Source organism: Scyliorhinus canicula, chromosome 21, assembly GCF_902713615.1.
Source record: "Scyliorhinus canicula chromosome 21, sScyCan1.1, whole genome shotgun sequence".
Lineage (NCBI taxonomy): Eukaryota > Metazoa > Chordata > Chondrichthyes > Carcharhiniformes > Scyliorhinidae > Scyliorhinus > Scyliorhinus canicula.
Genome location: NC_052166.1, coordinates 63165155 through 63182917, shown reverse-complemented (window position 1 = coordinate 63182917; position 17763 = coordinate 63165155). Strand labels below are relative to the sequence as shown.

Sequence of the window (17763 nt, the reverse complement as noted above, 5' to 3'; positions counted from 1 at the left end):
TGTCACATAAGTGTGCTCAGGACGATGCCCCATCTCTCATTCTGAATTCCAATTTTTGAGAAGATCTTCCAGTCATGGTTTGAATGAAAGTTACTGAAACTTCCGGCAGCATTTAGCACATTCCACACCCGGATCACTCTCCCTTGCTCCTGGTACCTCCCATTTCTCACCCACCTTTCCTACAGGCATCTCCTGAAAACTGTTTCAATGAAATTCTGGATTGCCTTTCCGTGCTTCCTCTTTGAGACTTTCCACCAAAATAAATCTCCTCACCTTCTCTGGAGAAAACTTGACCACATGCATGTTCTCCATGCTGTAACGAACCACGATTCTTGGTCGTGCACCTAAAGCAGGGCAACATCAAAAAGAAAACAGGTGAGCTTTATGCAAAATATGAGTCATGGAAAGTGTTAATCTTATAACAGTAACAGAGCTTCCACGCAGCAGACTGCACAAATAAACGTCTGATTGAAAACAAACACTGCTGCTCAGTAATAAGAATTGATTATTTCAACTTATTTTTCTTTTGCATCTGCCAGATGTAGCTCAGCTAACTGGGTGATTCTCGCCGTTCACTGCTAGCAACTCTTTAATTTCTTTTCAATTCTTGAAATCGCTCAATGTTTTTTTCATTCCCAAACTTTCCAAAATATTTGATCTCAGTGCTCCACCCTTCTACAGCGAAGGTAGTTTGTCCATCTGGCATCATATAATTCCTGCAGGGTAGAAAGAGGCCATTGGGTCCATCGCGTCTGCAGGGACCCTCCGAAAGAGCTCCCTACCGAGGCACGATCCCCGTAATCCCACCTAACCTGCACATCTCTGGACACTGAAGGTAAATTTAGCATGGCCAGTCCACCTACCCTGCACAGCCGGAGGAAGTCACGCAGACATGGGGAGAACATGGGCAGCACGGTAGCATTGTGGATAGCACAATGGCTTCACAGCTCCAGGGTCCCAGGTTCGATTCCGGCTTGGGTCACTGTCTGTGCGGAGTCTGCACATCCTCCCCGTGTCTGCGTGGGTTTCCTCCGGGTGCTCCGGTTTCCTCCCACAGTCCAAAGATGTGCAGGTTAGATGGATTGGCCATGATAAATTGCCCTTAGTGTCCAAAATTGCCCTTAGTGTTGGGTGGGGTTACTGGGTTATTGGGATAGGGGGAGGTGTTGACCTTGGGTAGGATGCTCTTTCCAAGAGCCGGTGCAGACTCGATGGGCCGAATGGCCTCCTTCTGCACTGTAAATTCTATGAAATGAGCACGGCAGCTAGCACTGCTGTCTCACCGCGCCAGGGACCTGGGTTCAATTTTAAGCTTGTGTGACTGTGTGGGGTTTGTACATTCTCCCCCGTGTCTGTGTGGGTTTCCTCTGGGTGCTCTGGTTTCCTCCCACAGTTCAAAGATGCACAGGATGCGTGGATTGGCAATGCTAAAATTGCCCATTAGTGTCCAAAGGTTAGGTGGGGTTATGGGGATAGGGGGCAGGGTCTTGGGCCTAGGTAGGGTGTTCTTTCAGAGGGACAGTGCAGACTCGATGGGCAAAATGGCCTCCCTCTGCACCTTAAGGATTCTATGAACGGGAAAACTCCACGCAGTCACCCAAGGCCGGGATCGAACCCGGGTCCCTGGCACTGTGAGGCATCGGCACTCACCATTGTGCATCATTTCAGTGTGGCGTTAATGCCAGCCTCGGTTATTCTTCAATCACCCTCATCTCAGTAAGAGAAATGAAACGTCGTACAGGTGTGACAGCTTTCTGTTGGGTGGGTTTGTGCGCTCTGCTGGATTACTCGAGTAACAATGGCAGCAGGGAATAAAATCTTGCATTTCTACTGCCTGACCTCAAGGCTTCCCAGACATCTTCTGAGGTGTACTCACTGTGGCAATGTAAGAATAAAGCAGCCAATTTTGTGCACAGTAACATTCCACAATAACAATGTGATTAACGACCAAATAATCTGTTAGTTGAGGGATAAGTGTGGGACAGCAGAGAGGTCCCCGTTTCTGGCCCCCCCCCCCACCGGGTCGGAGAATCGACCAGAGCCGGCGTCAATCCCGTCCCCAATCCCGTCCCCCCGAGATTCGGCGGGGGCGGGAATCGCCCCGCGCCAGTCAGCGGGCCCCCCGCGGCGAATCTCCGGCCTGCGATGGGACGATGTCCCGCCGCTGACAGGCCTCTCCTGCCGGCGGGAGGCCGGGGTGGCCTGGCCCGCGATCGGGGCCCACCGATCGGCGGGCGGGCCTGCGCCGTGGGGGCACTCTTTTTCATCCGCCTTCGCCATGGTCTACACTATGGCGGAGGCGGAAGAGACCCCCTCCCCAGCGCATACGCCGGTATGACATCAGCAGCCGCTGACGCTCCGGCGCATGCGCGGACTTACGCCGGCCGACAAAGTCCTTTCGGCCCCGGCTGGCATGGCGCCAAAGGCCGTTGAATCCGGCCGGCGGAGTGGGAACCACTCTGGCACGGGCCTCGCCCGTCAATGTGAGGGCTTGGCCCCTAAAGGTGCGGAGACTCGATGGATCCAATGGCCTCTTTCTACAGTGCAGGAATTATATGATGCCAGATGGACAAACTACCATCGCTGTAGAAGGGTGGTGCATTGAGATCAAATATTTTGGAAAGGTTGGGATTCCCGGCCCTCATTTGTTTTTAAAATGGCATCTCCCACAGTGTGGTACGGCCATTGTACTGCACTGGAGTGTAGGCCCAGGTTTTAGACTCTGTTTTATTACATTCCTGTATCATCTTTCATCACATTTCTTTGTGTGTTTTGATATACTACGGAGTGTAACATGTGTTCCTCAACCTTGGTTACTGATGAGGTCTTCTGAATCTCGATGAAGAAGACTCGAACTCGTCCAAAATGTTTACTGAGTAACTATAACAAGGAGTTCTTTACTTTAACATTGATACTAGTGATAAGGTTAACAGGATCTAACTACAATAACTATGCTTGACTACACTATCCATCTGAGCTAATCTGACACTCCTGTCCTGTCCAAAAGAGAGAGCGAGAGAGGCACAATGCGGTTGCTTTTATACCCCTGTTGGTCCATCCCTCTCGTGATGCTACTGATTACACATTAACCCCTTATGTACATGCACGTACAGAGATCACTACAGGCTCAACACTAGGGAGGGACTTGAATCTCCCTGATTCAGAAGTGAGAGTGCTGCCCTTCGATACACGGCTGAAAATAATGGGAGAAAGCTCTGTTCACCTCAGTACAAAAAAGGATTTCAGGTAATATAAAAGGGAGCTGTTAACTAGACATCAATTTTCTGAAAGACCTGACCAGGAGCAGCAACAAATTCTAACCGCTGAGTGAAGTGTTGGTTAAGTTACCATTCAGGCTGATAAAGAGCAAACACTCCAGGATGGTGTTGGGCTCTCAATAACATGCTCATCAATGCCACTGACATGGGTATTTGCTCCAAGTGAATGAATTTAGCGGGGATGGAATTGCCAACCTGCTTTTTTTGGATTCATTTATCATTTCAGCGAAACTGTGCAGTGGCACAGGAGGTGCCTTGCCAATAGCAATCAGGAACAGAGCAGCCTACATTTGTTGATGAATTCCTTTACTTTCCAAGTGTCTAATTTGTTCAGCTATGAAGGTGGAAAGTGCCTAATGCCCACAAGAGATTGGGAGGATCGTGTCTCAGAGCTTTTAGCGCGACTCTAAATGCAGATTCATCAAATTCCTAAACTGACCACCATAACAAATGGTCAAACCATCGAGAATAATTTAAACTCCAAAGCCTGTTCATTTGAGAAACTAATTACATGGACTGGGGCTAAAATCCAGTGGTCTTCAGCAGGATTTGGGGGGTGGGGGAAACAATCCACATCCTCTGCTGTGGCTCAGCAGGTATGATAGAATCATAGAATTTACAGTGCAGAAGGAGGCCATTCAGCCCATCGTGTCTGCACCAACCCTTAGAAATAGCACCCTACCCAAGCCCACACCTCCACTCCATCCCAGTAACCCCACCTAACCTTTTTGGACACTAAGGGGCAATTTAGCATGGCCAGTCCACCTAACCTGCACATCTTGGGACTGTGGGAGAAAACCAGAGAACCCGGAAGGATGGAGGGATTCTACAATTCATGGATGTAATTCATTATTCACCTTTGAGAATTGGATCACATCAAACATTAGGGGGGTTGGGGGCTGGGAGGGTGGGGGGGGGGGGGGGGTATTGTATGTGTTAATGGTGACTATGGGTGATTCCTGATTCCTTTTTGTCATTTGTTTATGTCAACATGCGGGCTAATGTCTGGGGTTTGGTGGGAGGATGGGATCATTGTTATTGAGATGGGGATTGACATTACATTCGTTACTGATTATGGTTAGGTATAAATTTGGGAGAAAATGTGAAAAAGGAGAATACAAAAAATATTTTAAAAAAACAAATGTTGACTGCTCTGTCCCGGATTGCTACTGGCAAAGCACCTCTGTACCACTGCACAGTTCAACTGAAATTATAAATGAAGCCAAAAAAAGGTGGTTAGCAATTCCATCCAAGCTAAATTCATTCACCCAGAGCATGTAAATGGCAGCAATAAGCTTGTTATTGAGAGCCCAACACCATCCTGGATTGTTTGCTCTTTATCAGCCTGGGGACTGAATGGCAGCTTAAACAACACTCAGAAGTGCAACATTGGCTGTAAAGTGCCCTAGGATGTTCAGAGGTTCTGAAAATCACAGGATAACTGCAAGGGATTTGTGGCGGGACCGTTGAGGTGGTGAAAGGGGAATGTTCCTGGGGTGGTAAGTAGGGGTTGGCTGAAAAGCTGCAGAGGGATTTCCCTGGAACAGAATCCTGAAAGTCAGCGCCCATCCTGGTCTTGATCTCTCCCGTCTCCCTCACCTTCACTGGCGATCAGCAGCTTAATGTGTAAAGTATTGTGGAAGTACTCTGTACCCCACAGATTTACAAATCTATTGGAGACGAATGAAGATCCTGACTTGAAGCAGTAAGCTTGAAAATGCATGTTATTGAGAGGACCCAATAAAATTTTTTTCCAATTAAGGGGCAATTTAGCGTGGCCAATCTACCTATCCTGCACATCTTTTTGGATTTGGGGATGAGACCCACGCAGACATAAGGAGAAGGTGAAAACTCCACACAGACAGTGACCCGGGTCCTCAGCGCCATGAGGCAGCAGTGCTAACCACTGTGCCACCCTCCTTTTGGAAACAAGTCACCAGAACAGTTTGTGATTGGCAGAAGTCACATGGAACAGAAGTTGACACTATAGCAGTTATGTCATTGAAAAAATGAAATGAAATGAAAATCGCTTATTGTCACGAGTAGGCTTCAATGAAGTTACTGTGAAAAGCCCCTAGTCGCCACATTCCGGCGCCTGTCCGGGGAGGCTGGTACGGGAATTAACGAGGCAGAGATCCTGATCACAAACCAGGTCCATGTTACGTGGCTCACCTTCAATGCCCTACAAAGATATCTAACAAAAAAGGCACTCAATCTTACTTTCAGAGCAACTGGGGACAGGTAATAAATATTGTACAGACTTGCCAGTGGCACACTTGCCCAGAGAACAAAGAAAATAGTCACAGCTATCCGACGATGATATACAATCAGTATGAGATAAATAACTAATAGTGAACCAATGATATAATGCATGATGTGAGATCTGGATCCATTCTCTGCTTTACAATCCATCCAGTTAGAATCGTATGAAAATGGCTAAAAATAAAAAGTACTGTACATATCATGCCAGAAGAATATCATCCATTAGAATCACACTTAACATTCTTGCTCCTGTGTTTCTCTACTAATTGTCTCCCTTCTCAGGATGCTAAATGGTTCTGAGCTGTAGAACATAGAACATAGAACAGTACAGCACAGAACAGGCCCTTCGGCCCTCGATGTTGTGCCGAGCAATGATCACCCTACTTAAACCCACGTAACCCGTATACCCGTAACCCAACAATCCCCCATTAACCTTACACTACGGGCAATTTAGCATGGCCAATCCACCTAACCCGCACATCTTTGGACTGTGGGAGGAAACCGGAGCACCCGGAGGAAACCCACGCACACACGGGGAGAACGTGCAGACTCCACACAGACAGTGACCCAGCCGGGAATCGAACCTGGGACCCTGGAGCTGTGAAGCATTGATGCTAACCACCATGCTACCGTGAGGCCCAATGTAGGTGACAATAGTCCTCTGAACCATGCTCTTTCTTGCAAGAGAACCTGTGCAGTGACTAGCCGCAAAATAGGAAGAACTTGCATTTATATAGTGCCTTCCTCGACGTCCCAAAATTCTTTATAGTCAATGCATATACTTTTGAAGTGTGCTGTGATCCGAAAAATGTGGCAACAAATTCACGCACAAACCTCCAAGGACATAAATAACCTGTTAATTTGTCGTGTGGGGCAGAATGCCTTGGCCGGCACGGTGGCACAGTGGTTATCACGGCTGCCTCAGCACAAGGTTCAAGGTTCCGGCCTTGGGTGACTGTCTTTGTGGAGTTTGCAATTTCTCCCTTTTGCGTGGGTTTCCTCCGGGTGCTCCGGTTTCCTCCCACAGTCCAAAGATGTGCAGGTTAGGTGGATCAGCCATGCTAAATTGTCCCTTAGTGTCCAGGGATGTGCAAGTTAGGTGGATTTATGGGAATAGGGTGGTGGAGTGGGACACGGTAGGGTGCTCTTTCGGAGGGTCGGTGCAGGCCAAATGGCCTCCACCTGCGCTGTTGGGATTCTAGGAGTTTGGAATCTGATGGAGCTGGCTTTCCGACATCAATATATCATCACACAAACAAAAAGTATTCACAAAGCAGGTTCATGTGGGCACCTCGAAACGAAAAGCTGTTATTACAGAAATCAAGGTTAGAAAGGACCTGGATTCGCTCTTCAAGGCCAATGTGGAAAAGTTCAGGCACACTTGAACAAAGCAGCTTTTCGTAAAGTTTATAAAGTTCAAAAAAGACAAATAATTTTTTTGCAAACATTAGGAAAAATGGGCTACATGCAGATTCCCAAATGCACCCCCCTCCCCAACCCCATCCCCAAGTCACTTCCACATTGAGCAGGTTAAAGTTGTGATAGGAAATCTCCAGACATAAAACTTGCAATGCGGGCTGAACAGCAAGTTGCTGCCTGAACTTACTGACCCAGGAGTTTGTGCTTTACGTGCCTGTCGCCAGTTTGTGTGTTCAGTAACGCTGCCATGTGAAAAAACTATATCGGCAGTTGCCTGCAATAGTCATACTCGCCCCTCCCGTCCCCTACCCCCACACCCAGACGTCCATCAACAAAAGCGACACGTGGCATAAATCTGGCAGAAACACAACTATTCCAAAGCTGAAAGGTGCTGCCCACCTCGGCCTGTGACTCCAGCTACTGCAGCACTGGGTACAAAGAGCTTTTTCAGCCTTAAGTTTCCTCTTCAGTCAGCTGGCCAGCAACAGCCTCCAGCAGCAGCGTGTACCGGGACCAAGCAGGCTCAGCTCTCTAAAATCATGATAAATGGTGGAGTGCAAACACCATAACTGATGCAATTGAGAAATGGCTGCCCGTCACTCCCTCCGTCACATAACGGGCTCCGCTCGTGGGGAAAGCATTCAGCCTTTCATTTTCAATTCAACCTCGTCATCTCCCCACTGGCGGATATATTTTTCATTACATCTCAAGATGCTCAGGGTCACAGCTCTGGTTAGGCTGCTTGGGACGCACTGCGCTTTTACCTTTTAGTAAGACTTCCAAGGAGGGGTGGCACATTAGCACTGGGACTGCGGCGCTGAGAAGCCGGGTTCGAATCCCAGCCCCGGGTCACTGTCTATGTGGAGTTTGCACATTCTCCCATTGTCTGCGTGGGTCTCACCCCCACAACCCAAAGATGTGCAGGGTAGGTGGATTGGCCACGCTACATTTTTAAAAATATAAATTTAGAGTACCCAATTCATTTTTTCCAATTAAGGGGCAATTTAGCGTGGCCAATCCACCTAGCCTGCACATCTTTGGGTTGTGGGAGCGAAACCCACGCAGAGGGGCTGGTTTAGCTCACTGGGCTAAATCGCTGGCTTTTAAAGCAGGCCAGCAGCACGGTTCAATTCCCGTACCAGCCTCCCCGGACAGGTGCCGGAATGTGGCGACTAGGGGCTTTTCACAGTAACTTCATTGAAGCCTACTCGTGACAATAAGCGATTTTCATTTTCATTTCATTTTCAGACACGGGGAGAATGTGCAAACTCCACACGGACAGTGACCCAGAGCCGGATCGTACCTGGGACCTCGGCGCCGTGAGGCAGCAGTGCTAACCCACTGCGCCACCGTGCTGTCTGGCCACACTAAATTGCCTCTTAATTGGAAAAAATGAATTGGGTACTCTAAATTTATTTTAAAAAATAAGACATCCAATCCAAGGATATCCATTTTCTTTACTTTCCCCGATTACTGACAGCTTTGTCGAAAAGATCCTTTCTTGAGAAGCTGCATCAGATTTGAGTGATTAGTCTGACCTGCTCTTGCTTATTTACAGCTAAGCCAAAGCTTGAGGTAAATGTCAAGACGGAAGAGTTAAAAAATGTTTTAAACAACAACTCATTATTATAACAGCTTTAATGTAGTAAAGGCACTTCATCGAAGCAATACGAAATAAAACTTGACACAGAGCCACTTATGGCGATATTAGGACTGGCTTGACTAGAGGTAGGATTTTTAAAAAAAAATTTTGAGTACCCAATTATTTTTTCTCCAGTTTAGCGTGACCAATCCATCTAACCTGCACATTTTTGGGTTGTGGGGATGAAACCCACAGAGACATGGGGAGAACAAAGAAAATTACAGCACAGGAACAGGCCCTTCGGCCCTCCCAGCCTGCGCCGATCCAGATCCTTTATCTAAACCTGTCTCCTATTTTCCAAGGTCTACTTCCCTCTGTTCCCGCCCATTCATATACCTGTCTAGATGCTTCTTAAATGATGCTATCGTGTCCGCCTCTACCACCTCCGCTGGTAAAGCATTCCAGGCACCCACCACCCTCTGCGTAAAAAACTTTCCACGCACATCTCCCTTAAACTTTCCCCCTCTCACTTTGAAATCATGACCCCTTGTAACTGACACCCCCACTCTTGGGAAAAGCTTGTTGCTATCCACCCTGTCCATACCTCTCATAATTTTGTAGACCTGACAAACTCCACACGGACAGTGACCCAGGGACGGGATTCGAACCCGGATCTTCAGTGCCAACCACTGCGCCACATGCCGCCCCCAGATGTAGGATTTAAGGAGAGTCTTGGAGTTAGAGAGGCGGGGAGGTTGAGGGAGGGAATTGTGGAGCTTAGGGCCTGGGTGGCTGAAGGCACGGCTGCCAACAGTCGATCAAAAAAAAAATCATGGGGCTGGTAATTCAAGGGGTTGGTTTAGCACACTGGGCTAAATAGCTGGCTATGAAAGCAGGCCAGCAGCACGGGTTCAATTCCCGTACCAGCCTCCCTGAACAGGCGCCAGAATGTGGCGAGCAGGGGCTTTTCACAGTAACTTCATTTGAAGCCTACTTGTAACAATAAGCGATTTTCATTTTCATTTGGATGCACTGGAGAGCAGAATTAGAGGAGCGCAGAGGGTTATCGGGCTGGAGGATGTTGCAGAGATAGACAGCACAATGTACTGTGTTCATCAATGCGACTCTGCCACGTAACCACTTATGGCTCATGAATGGTTTGGATCCTGGGTGAATTGCTTTGCTTTCTTTGGATGTGGGCGAGTGCTGGCAAAGCGGGCATTATTGCCCATCAGCTGTCTATGGTAGTCTGTATGGTGAAGATTCCCCTGCTGAGTAAGGAGTTCATGGACTCAGTAACCATGAAGTAACAGCGATATATGTCCCAATCTGGGCTGGGGGGGTACCCCAAGAGGGGAGCCGAAAGGTGACAGTGCTCCCATGCATCTGCTGTGACATTAGGTGTCAAAACCTGCTTGGTGTTCAGATCTTGCTCCCCAGAATATGGAAATGGAAGAGAAAAACTTTATTGCAAGTATCCAACTCAACAGTTATGTTGGCAATGGCCTGCAAACAGGTTGCCTGCTTAGTTAGGGATGGCTTGTTTCCATGGACACAGACGTAGAATGTGGCATCAATGGGATAAACAAATTTTCCAACTCCACTCCAGTAACCAGAATCACAATTCACAATCAAATTTTATTAGAAGCCAATTAAGGGAGGAAAGAGGAAGTGTTTCTACAATCCAAATTACCCTTCGTACTGTGCGTTTGGCTGGTGCTAAATGTCAGATTTCACAGTTGGCTCCAAGTCAGCATTTCAGGTCTGAAGAGACTCGGTTTCAGCATTTAACGTTGCTCCTTGTTAACAGACTGTGACTGCTTTCTGCCAATTTTGCAAACTCAAATGCTGGTCCTCGATGATGCATTAGGGAGACAAATCAAAATCTCTCCAGTCCGTTAAGAAAGTTCAAACAATGTCAAGCTTGCGTTGAAATACTTTGATGACTAAATCCTGATATTGAAAGTAATCCCCTACAGCTGTAATACAGCCAGGGCTACTTGCAAACCACTGCTGCTTCACTGTGAACTTAAGCAGACTAAAACCAACTCCCCCCCCCCCCCCCCCCCCTCCCTCCCCCACATACCTACTTCCCCATCATGTGTTTCTGGGGTGGGGGGGGCAGAGTGGGGGAAAGAGAGGGGGAGAAAGGGGCAGAAAGAGAAAGAGGGAGAGAGAGAGGGAAAAAGAGGGGGAGAGAGAGTGTGTGGTGAACGTATCAAAGAGACGGAGGGGGAGAGAGAGGGGAAGGGGGAGAGAGAAGAAAGGGGGGAAGAGAGAGGAGGGGGGAAAGAGAGAGGAAGGGGGGAAGAGAGAGGAAGGGGGGAAGAGAGAGGAAGGGGGGAAAGAGAGAGGAAGGGGGAAGAGAGAGGAAGGGGGGAAGAGAGAGGAAAGGGGAAGAGAGAGGAAGGGGGGAAGAGAGAGGAAGGGGGGAAGAGAGAGGAAGGGGGGAAGAGAGAGGAAGGGGGGAAGAGAGAGGAAGGGGAAAGAGAGAGGAGGGGGGGAAGAGAGGGGAAGGGGGGGAAGAGAGAGGAAGGGGGGGAAGAGAGAGGAAGGGGGAAGAGAGAGGAAGGGGGGGAAGAGAGGAAGGGGGAAGAGAGGAAGGGGGAAGAGAGGGAAGGGGGGAAGAGAGAGGAAGGGGGGAAGAGAGAGGAAGGGGGGGAAGAGAGAGGAAGGGGGGAAGAGAGAGGAAGGGGGAAGAGAGAGGAAGGGGGAAGAGAGAGGAAGGGGGGAAGAGAGAGGAAGGGGGAAGAGAGAGGAAGGGGGAAGAGAGAGGAAGGGGAAGAGAGAGGAAGGGGGAAGAGAGAGGAAGGGGGGAAGAGAGAGGAAGGGGGGAAGAGAGAGGAAGGGGGAAGAGAGAGGAAGGGGGAAGAGAGAGGAAGGGGGAAGAGAGGAAGGGGGGAAGAGAGAGGAAGGGGGGAAGAGAGAGGAAGGGGGGAAGAGAGAGGAAGGGGGAAGAGAGAGGAAGAGGGGAAGAGAGAGGAAGGGGGAAGAGAGAGGAAGGGGGGAAAGAGAGAGGAAGGGGGAAGAGAGAGGAAGGGGGGAAGAGAGAGGAAGGGGGGAAGAGAGAGGAAGGGGGAAGAGAGAGGAAGGGGGGAAGAGAGAGGAAGGGGGGAAGAGAGAGGAAGGGGGGGAAGAGAGAGGAAGGGGGGAAGAGAGAGGAAGGGGGGGAAGAGAGAGGAAGGGGGGAAGAGAGAGGAAGGGGAAAGAGAGAGGAGGGGGGGGGGAAGAGAGAGGAAGGGGGGAAGAGAGAGGAAGGGGGGAAGAGAGAGGAAGGGGGGGGGGAAGAGAGAGGAAGGGGGAAGAGAGAGGAAGGGGGGAAGAGAGAGGAAGGGGGGAAGAGAGAGGAAGGGGGAAGAGAGGAGGGGAAGAGAGAGGAAGGGGGGAAGAGAGAGGAAGGGGGGAAGAGAGAGGAAGGGGGAAGAGAGGAAGGGGGAAGAGAGAGGAAGGGGGAAGAGAGAGGAAGGGGGGAAGAGAGAGGAAGGGGGAAGAGAGAGGAAGAGGGGAAGAGAGAGGAAGGGGGAAGAGAGAGGAAGGGGGGAAGAGAGAGGAAGGGGGAAGAGAGAGGAAGGGGGGAAGAGAGAGGAAGGGGGGAAGAGAGAGGAAGGGGGGAAGAGAGAGGAAGGGAGAAAAGAGAGGAGGGGAAGAGAGGGGAAGAGAGAGGAGGGAAGGGCGAAGAGAGGGGGTAAAGAGATGGGGGGAAGAGAGGGTGGGGACGAGGGGGGAAGAGAGAGGGGGGAAGAGATGGGGGGGAAGAGATGGGGGGGAAGAGATGGGGGGAAGAGATGGAGGGAAATGAGGGTTGGGGGGAAAGAGGAGGAGGAGGAGGAGGAGGAGGAGGAGGAGAGAGAGAGTGAGAGTCCAGAAGTCGAGGTCATAATTTGAGAATAAGTATTAAACCTTTTCGGACTGAGGGGAGGAAAAATGTCTTTACCCAGAGAGCGGTGAATCTGTGGAATTCACTGGTCACAAAAGTAGTTGAGGCGAAAACAGTGCAATTTCAATAAGGAATTAGATCTTGCTTTTGGGTCGAAGGGGATCAAGGGATGGTGGGGGGGGGGGGGGAGATCTGGGTATTGAACTTGATGATCAGCTATGATCATAATGAATGGCGGAGCAGGCTCGAAGGGCCGAATGGCCCTCTCCTGCTTCTATTTTCTATGCATGTTTCTCTATATGTCCTTCAGGGAAAGAGGCCTACTGCCCTTACCCGGTCTGACCTACATATGTCTCCAGACCCACAGAAATGTGATTGGCTCTTCATTTTGCTCTAAAATGGCTGAGCAAGCAGTCAGTTCAAGGGCAATTAACTACAAATGCTGCTCTGGCCAGCGTCTCCCACAAAAATCAACGGACATGAATTATGATAATTACACCATCTTAAATAGTCACTTTCGTTAAGGATAATAAAACCACAATGGGCACAATTACTTAGACTCCAAATAAAGTACTTCATCTCTATTTTCCTTCTAAATGATTAGACTTGCACCCTAAAATCCTCAAGTCAGATACTTGTCAAAACTTGGAAGATTAACCATTCACAGACGGCTCGGGCATCTTAAGGGTAGCTGTCTTGGGTCAGAATTCTTCTGGTCCTAATGTTCTGTAACTATGGAGTTTTGTATCTAAAACTTTCCTCCCAGCCTGGCGATATCAGAAATTCAACTCACTGTTTATAACAGTCAAGTAACAAGAGTTTGAGCTCTTTTTGCCAACAACCAGAATTTAAATTAAATTCTTCGTCGAGGTTCCCTTCACTCCAGCTTGTTCTAAAATCTAAAACTGAAGTACTTGAACTGAGGATCACCCCGAGGAACTCATCCATATAATTTACTTGTTGACCATTTTTTCCTATTTTTAATCTCCAAGGCAACTTGGTCCCATGATCATTTACTGGAACCCAGTTGCTCTTTCAGAGGGTCGGTGCAGACTCGATGGGCCGAATGGCTTCGTTCTGCACTGTAGGGATTCTATGATCAGTGTGGCAACATGGGGCACAAATAGATAAGAGCTGGGTCACGTTGCTGCAAATGATTTCCTAGATGGAGGAAAATGAGGCAAGTCCATGATGAGGAGAAATTGTTGGTGCAAAGAATAGGACTCGGAAGGGGCAGACTCATGGATGGGTAGGGAAGGGAGTGTGCATGCAAAGTCCTGAATCAGCCGACATTCGTGAGGGGCACAGACCAGTGAGGAGAACATGTGAGGAATTGCTTTGAAGGTCAAGATGTGGGTGAAGAATTCAGAAGTAGACGAGTAATGGTTCAGGATGGAGTGGTGGGGGAGGGATCATTTGAATGCATTAAGCCCACGGTGCTAGAGATCAGATGTGGTCTTCAGGTCAAGAAGGCAAGAAAGAAAATTGGATCAAGGGATGGATGCAAGGATAATTCAATCTCCATTCTAAAATCATACACTCTATTCTGACATTTTTATTATCCTTCTAAATTGCTGAGCGCCCATTTGTATTGGAAAATGTCTATGTAAACTTGCCACATTGCAATTTCACCCTCCTGTCAGTACAGCAGTATGAAAGAGGATTAATTACACTGCGCCATATTTCTGTGGGTAATTTCCATTATAATTATAGGAATTTAGAATGAGAATGGTGCTGGTGTATCACAGTTCACTCAGGAAGTCCTGGTCACTGTGGCAATGTGCACTTTTACCTGCATGTTGCAGTCTGGAGAGTGATGGTAGTGGCTCCAACAATCTTTCCATCACGTGGCTTGACCAAGAACCTCTCCCGTTCTGACCACCTGCCGTTGCTGTGCGTTGGAAGGATTTTGCTGGTTCACAATCAACCTGAGTAATGACAGGTTAGCTGCCAAAGTCACTTGAACCTGGAGCTTGTGACTCAGATCCCACCCACTGTGCCACACGTCCTCCCCATAATTGGCGTGGCGACAGGAATTGAAGACAGGTGCTCGGTTTCTAAATATTCTCGATATTCAAAGATGACAGTACCTTAAATAAGGTGCATTCCAAAAAGTGGCTGGTGGAGTTCACAGGAATTCCATCTGTGCTGCAAGGCTATGCAAACATGGTTTTTGAATGTGCAGTCAGCACATTTAAATAGCTCAGTGGGCTAGACAGCCGGTTTGTGATGCAGAACAAGGCCAGCAGCGCGGGTTCAATTCCCGTACCGGCTGAGAATTCTGAATTCTTCCTCAGTGTACCCGAGCAGGCGCCGGAACGTGGCGACGAGGGGCTTTTCACAGTAACTGCATTGCAGTGTTAATGTAAGCCTACTGACAATAAACAATTATTATTATAGTTGAGGCCCAATCCCAGACAGAGTCCTAAACAAGTGCTCCGTAAAATATAGTTACAAGAGGAAACAGCACAAAGAGGTCATCAAAGACAGCCATCTTCTCTGTGTCGGACACAACATTTTCTTTTTTATCCTTGAGCGCCGCAGGCTGCGTCAGCATTTATTGCCCATCCCTTGAGCGTCAACCACATTGTTGTAGGTCTGCAGTCTCATGTAGGCCAGACCAGGTAAGGATGGCATTAGTGAATCTGATGGGTTTTTCCAACAATCGACAATGGCTTCGTTGTCATCATTAGACTTTTAATTCCAGATATTTTATTGAGTTTAAATTCCATCACCTGCCTTGGTGGGATTTGAACCCGGTGTCCCCAGATCATTATCCTGGCTTTGACAAAGGGTATTTCTGGACTCGAAACGTTAGCTCTTTTCTCTCCCGACAGATGCTGCCAGACTTGCTGAGATTTTCCAGCATTTTCTCTTTGGTTTCAGATTCCAGCGTCCGCAGTAATTGGCTTTTAATTCACCAAGTCAAATGTGCTACAGTTTTGCCTTCTTTCAAATGCATAATGTGCTTGGGGTTGTGGCATAAACAAAAGAAAGGACAACTAGGAAGGTTATTGGCATAGAGAAGGAACAGAGTGAGACACGGGTAACAGCAGTAATATAGGCCTCAAAGCCACCTGACAAGATGGTCTTCCTTCAACCTTTAGTACTCTCTCCAATCTTTCTTCAGTTTACTACAGTCCATGTTCACAGCAAAGAACCTGTACTGCTGAGCGGGTGCGACCTCATCCCAAGGTTCAGGGCTGTTTTTTTGCAATTCCAGCTTAGATCAGCGTTACAGAGAGCAAGCCAATGGAGATACAGGCTTGCACCAAGACTTCCAGCTCCAATGCAGACAAACAATGGAATTAAGCTCAGGTGGGTCTTGGCCTGTCAGAGCATCAATCCCATCATGATAACTCTCCGCTATGCTCCTTCCGCCATTGCCACCCTCTATCTGAGAGAAGTTAATGCCGTGACAAATTATATTGTTAAACTTAAGAAAAATAGGTGAATGGTATTAATTGCCTTTGAGTACATATAAATAGGAGATTAGTTAAGTTTCCTTTGACCTTTTGAACTTTGTTAGAAAGCCCAGGGGCTGTCACCCCTTGTTATTTTTGTTTAATGTAATAATTTTTGGTTTTATTCAAATAATGTATAAATAGGGGATAGCTGGGACACTGGGCTGTGAGGGTAAAACAAGTCAATAAACTCTCCCAATAAAGCAAGGTTTGGTGTCTTGGTTTGAGCTTTATCAACTGGCTTGGATCCTATTAACAGGAGGCTCTAGTGAGGCATAAACCAATTGGACAGAATGGCCCATTTCTGTGTGCTACAATTCTATGAATCACTAAACAAACAACATCCAAGTTGTATAAAACGATTAACCATTTTAAGAAACAAAAGACCAGGACTTCAACATTCCCCAACAGTTAACGGTCCCCTGCACCTTCACAGAAAGGAGAGATGCAGTAAGGGCCCTACAGAGGCCATGGGTTTTTCTGCAATGACGATGCTTTGCCAGCCATGTATCAGTTATGATGGAAATATAGAGGGCAACTCTAATATTTTCACCTCCTTGCCTCTATCAACAGGAAAGTTTGAAAGCACCCCTGTGCACTCTCATCATATGGCACTTTGGTTAATTAAGAAAAAAAAACAGCTGGTTAGGCTGGAAAATGCAGAACAATGCCCCAAAAAGCACCAGAGGAGCATCATGCATCACACTAAACAGCGAGTCAGATAAGGTGGCACTGGGAGAGGTGAAAGGGCTCGTTTTGAAAGAGAGTCTTGAAGAAGGACAAAGAGGAAAGAGAGGGTTGGGGAGGAAATAGGGCCAGAGCTTACAGCCCAGACAACTGAAGGTACAGGCGCCAATGGTGGGGCAAAAGAACTTGGAAGATGCTCACGAAGGACAACTGGAAGCCAGAAGAGTATTGGGACGAAAATCAGCAAGCCAATGTTTCAAAACCTTCATTAAACCGTGTCGCTGGGCAGAGCCCTTGTTGAAACTGCCGCACAATTCAGGGTGAAAATAGTCAACATTTAGTCGAGTGAGAACAGAGGTACTTGAATATTTAAACAGATATTCAGGCCAACATTGCTCAGATCAAGTAGCCGAAGCGAGCAGAGTTACACCCACAGCCTTTTTAGGGCAGATATTCAATTTGAACAATTGTCTGCATAGCAGGTGACGTTTCTGCAAAGGATTTGGAAGACAGCAGGAAGTTCCAAGAGGCAAACAAGATGGGAAAACACACCAACGTCACATCTGAAACAGTTACACATACATATAGGGACAAAGTAGAAACAGCAGGTATTCAAAAAGCAAAACAAAATTTACCACATGTCTAATATTGGGGGCTGAAGGCAGGGGGCAATTCTGATGTCATTAGTATTGTCAAGATATCCCTGGTGTCAAAGTAATTTTTCAAAATTTCTTCAGACCGTGGGCTTTACTGGTAAACATTTCTTGATTGCCTTTGAGAAGGTGGCATTGGTGCTTCCTTCTCAACAGGTGTAAGCAAGATAGGCTAATTCAAGGGACAGCTAACAATCAACCGCGTTGTTGTGAGTCTGGAGTCACATGTAGGTCAGACCGGGTAGCGACAGCAGATTGTCCCTCCCTGAAGTGAGCCGGATGATGTTTTACAAGAATTTAGTAGTTACACACTCACCATTAGTAACACCTTATTCCAGATTTTTAAAATAACTGATCCCAAGGCAGCATTTGAACCCGTGTCTTAGCCCAGGCCCAGATGATTATTTCTGTAGCATCGCACATCGAATTGTAGTGTTGGGTCAGGGATAGGAATTGGGGGGGGGGGGGGGGGGGGGAAGAATGGGCATGTAGGGCATGCGGAAAAGGACAGCGCAGTACAGAGGAAAGCAATTGGGTAATG

The 17763-nt window shown here is 47.8% G+C and overlaps 1 protein-coding gene and 1 pseudogene across 6 annotated transcripts in view; both read right to left on the bottom strand.

Moving 5' to 3' along the window:
• gpsm1b (G protein signaling modulator 1b) overlaps positions 1-17763 on the bottom strand; it is a 283643-nt gene that overhangs the window by 32048 nt on the left and 233832 nt on the right. For all 6 annotated transcript variants that reach the window (XM_038782318.1, XM_038782320.1, XM_038782319.1 and 3 more), the window contains one exon: positions 274-344. In XM_038782318.1, coding sequence (XP_038638246.1) covers positions 274-344 — 71 coding nt within the window. The remainder of the gene's footprint in view (positions 1-273; positions 345-17763) is intronic.
• On the bottom strand, positions 15205-15999 carry LOC119955775 (annotated as a pseudogene).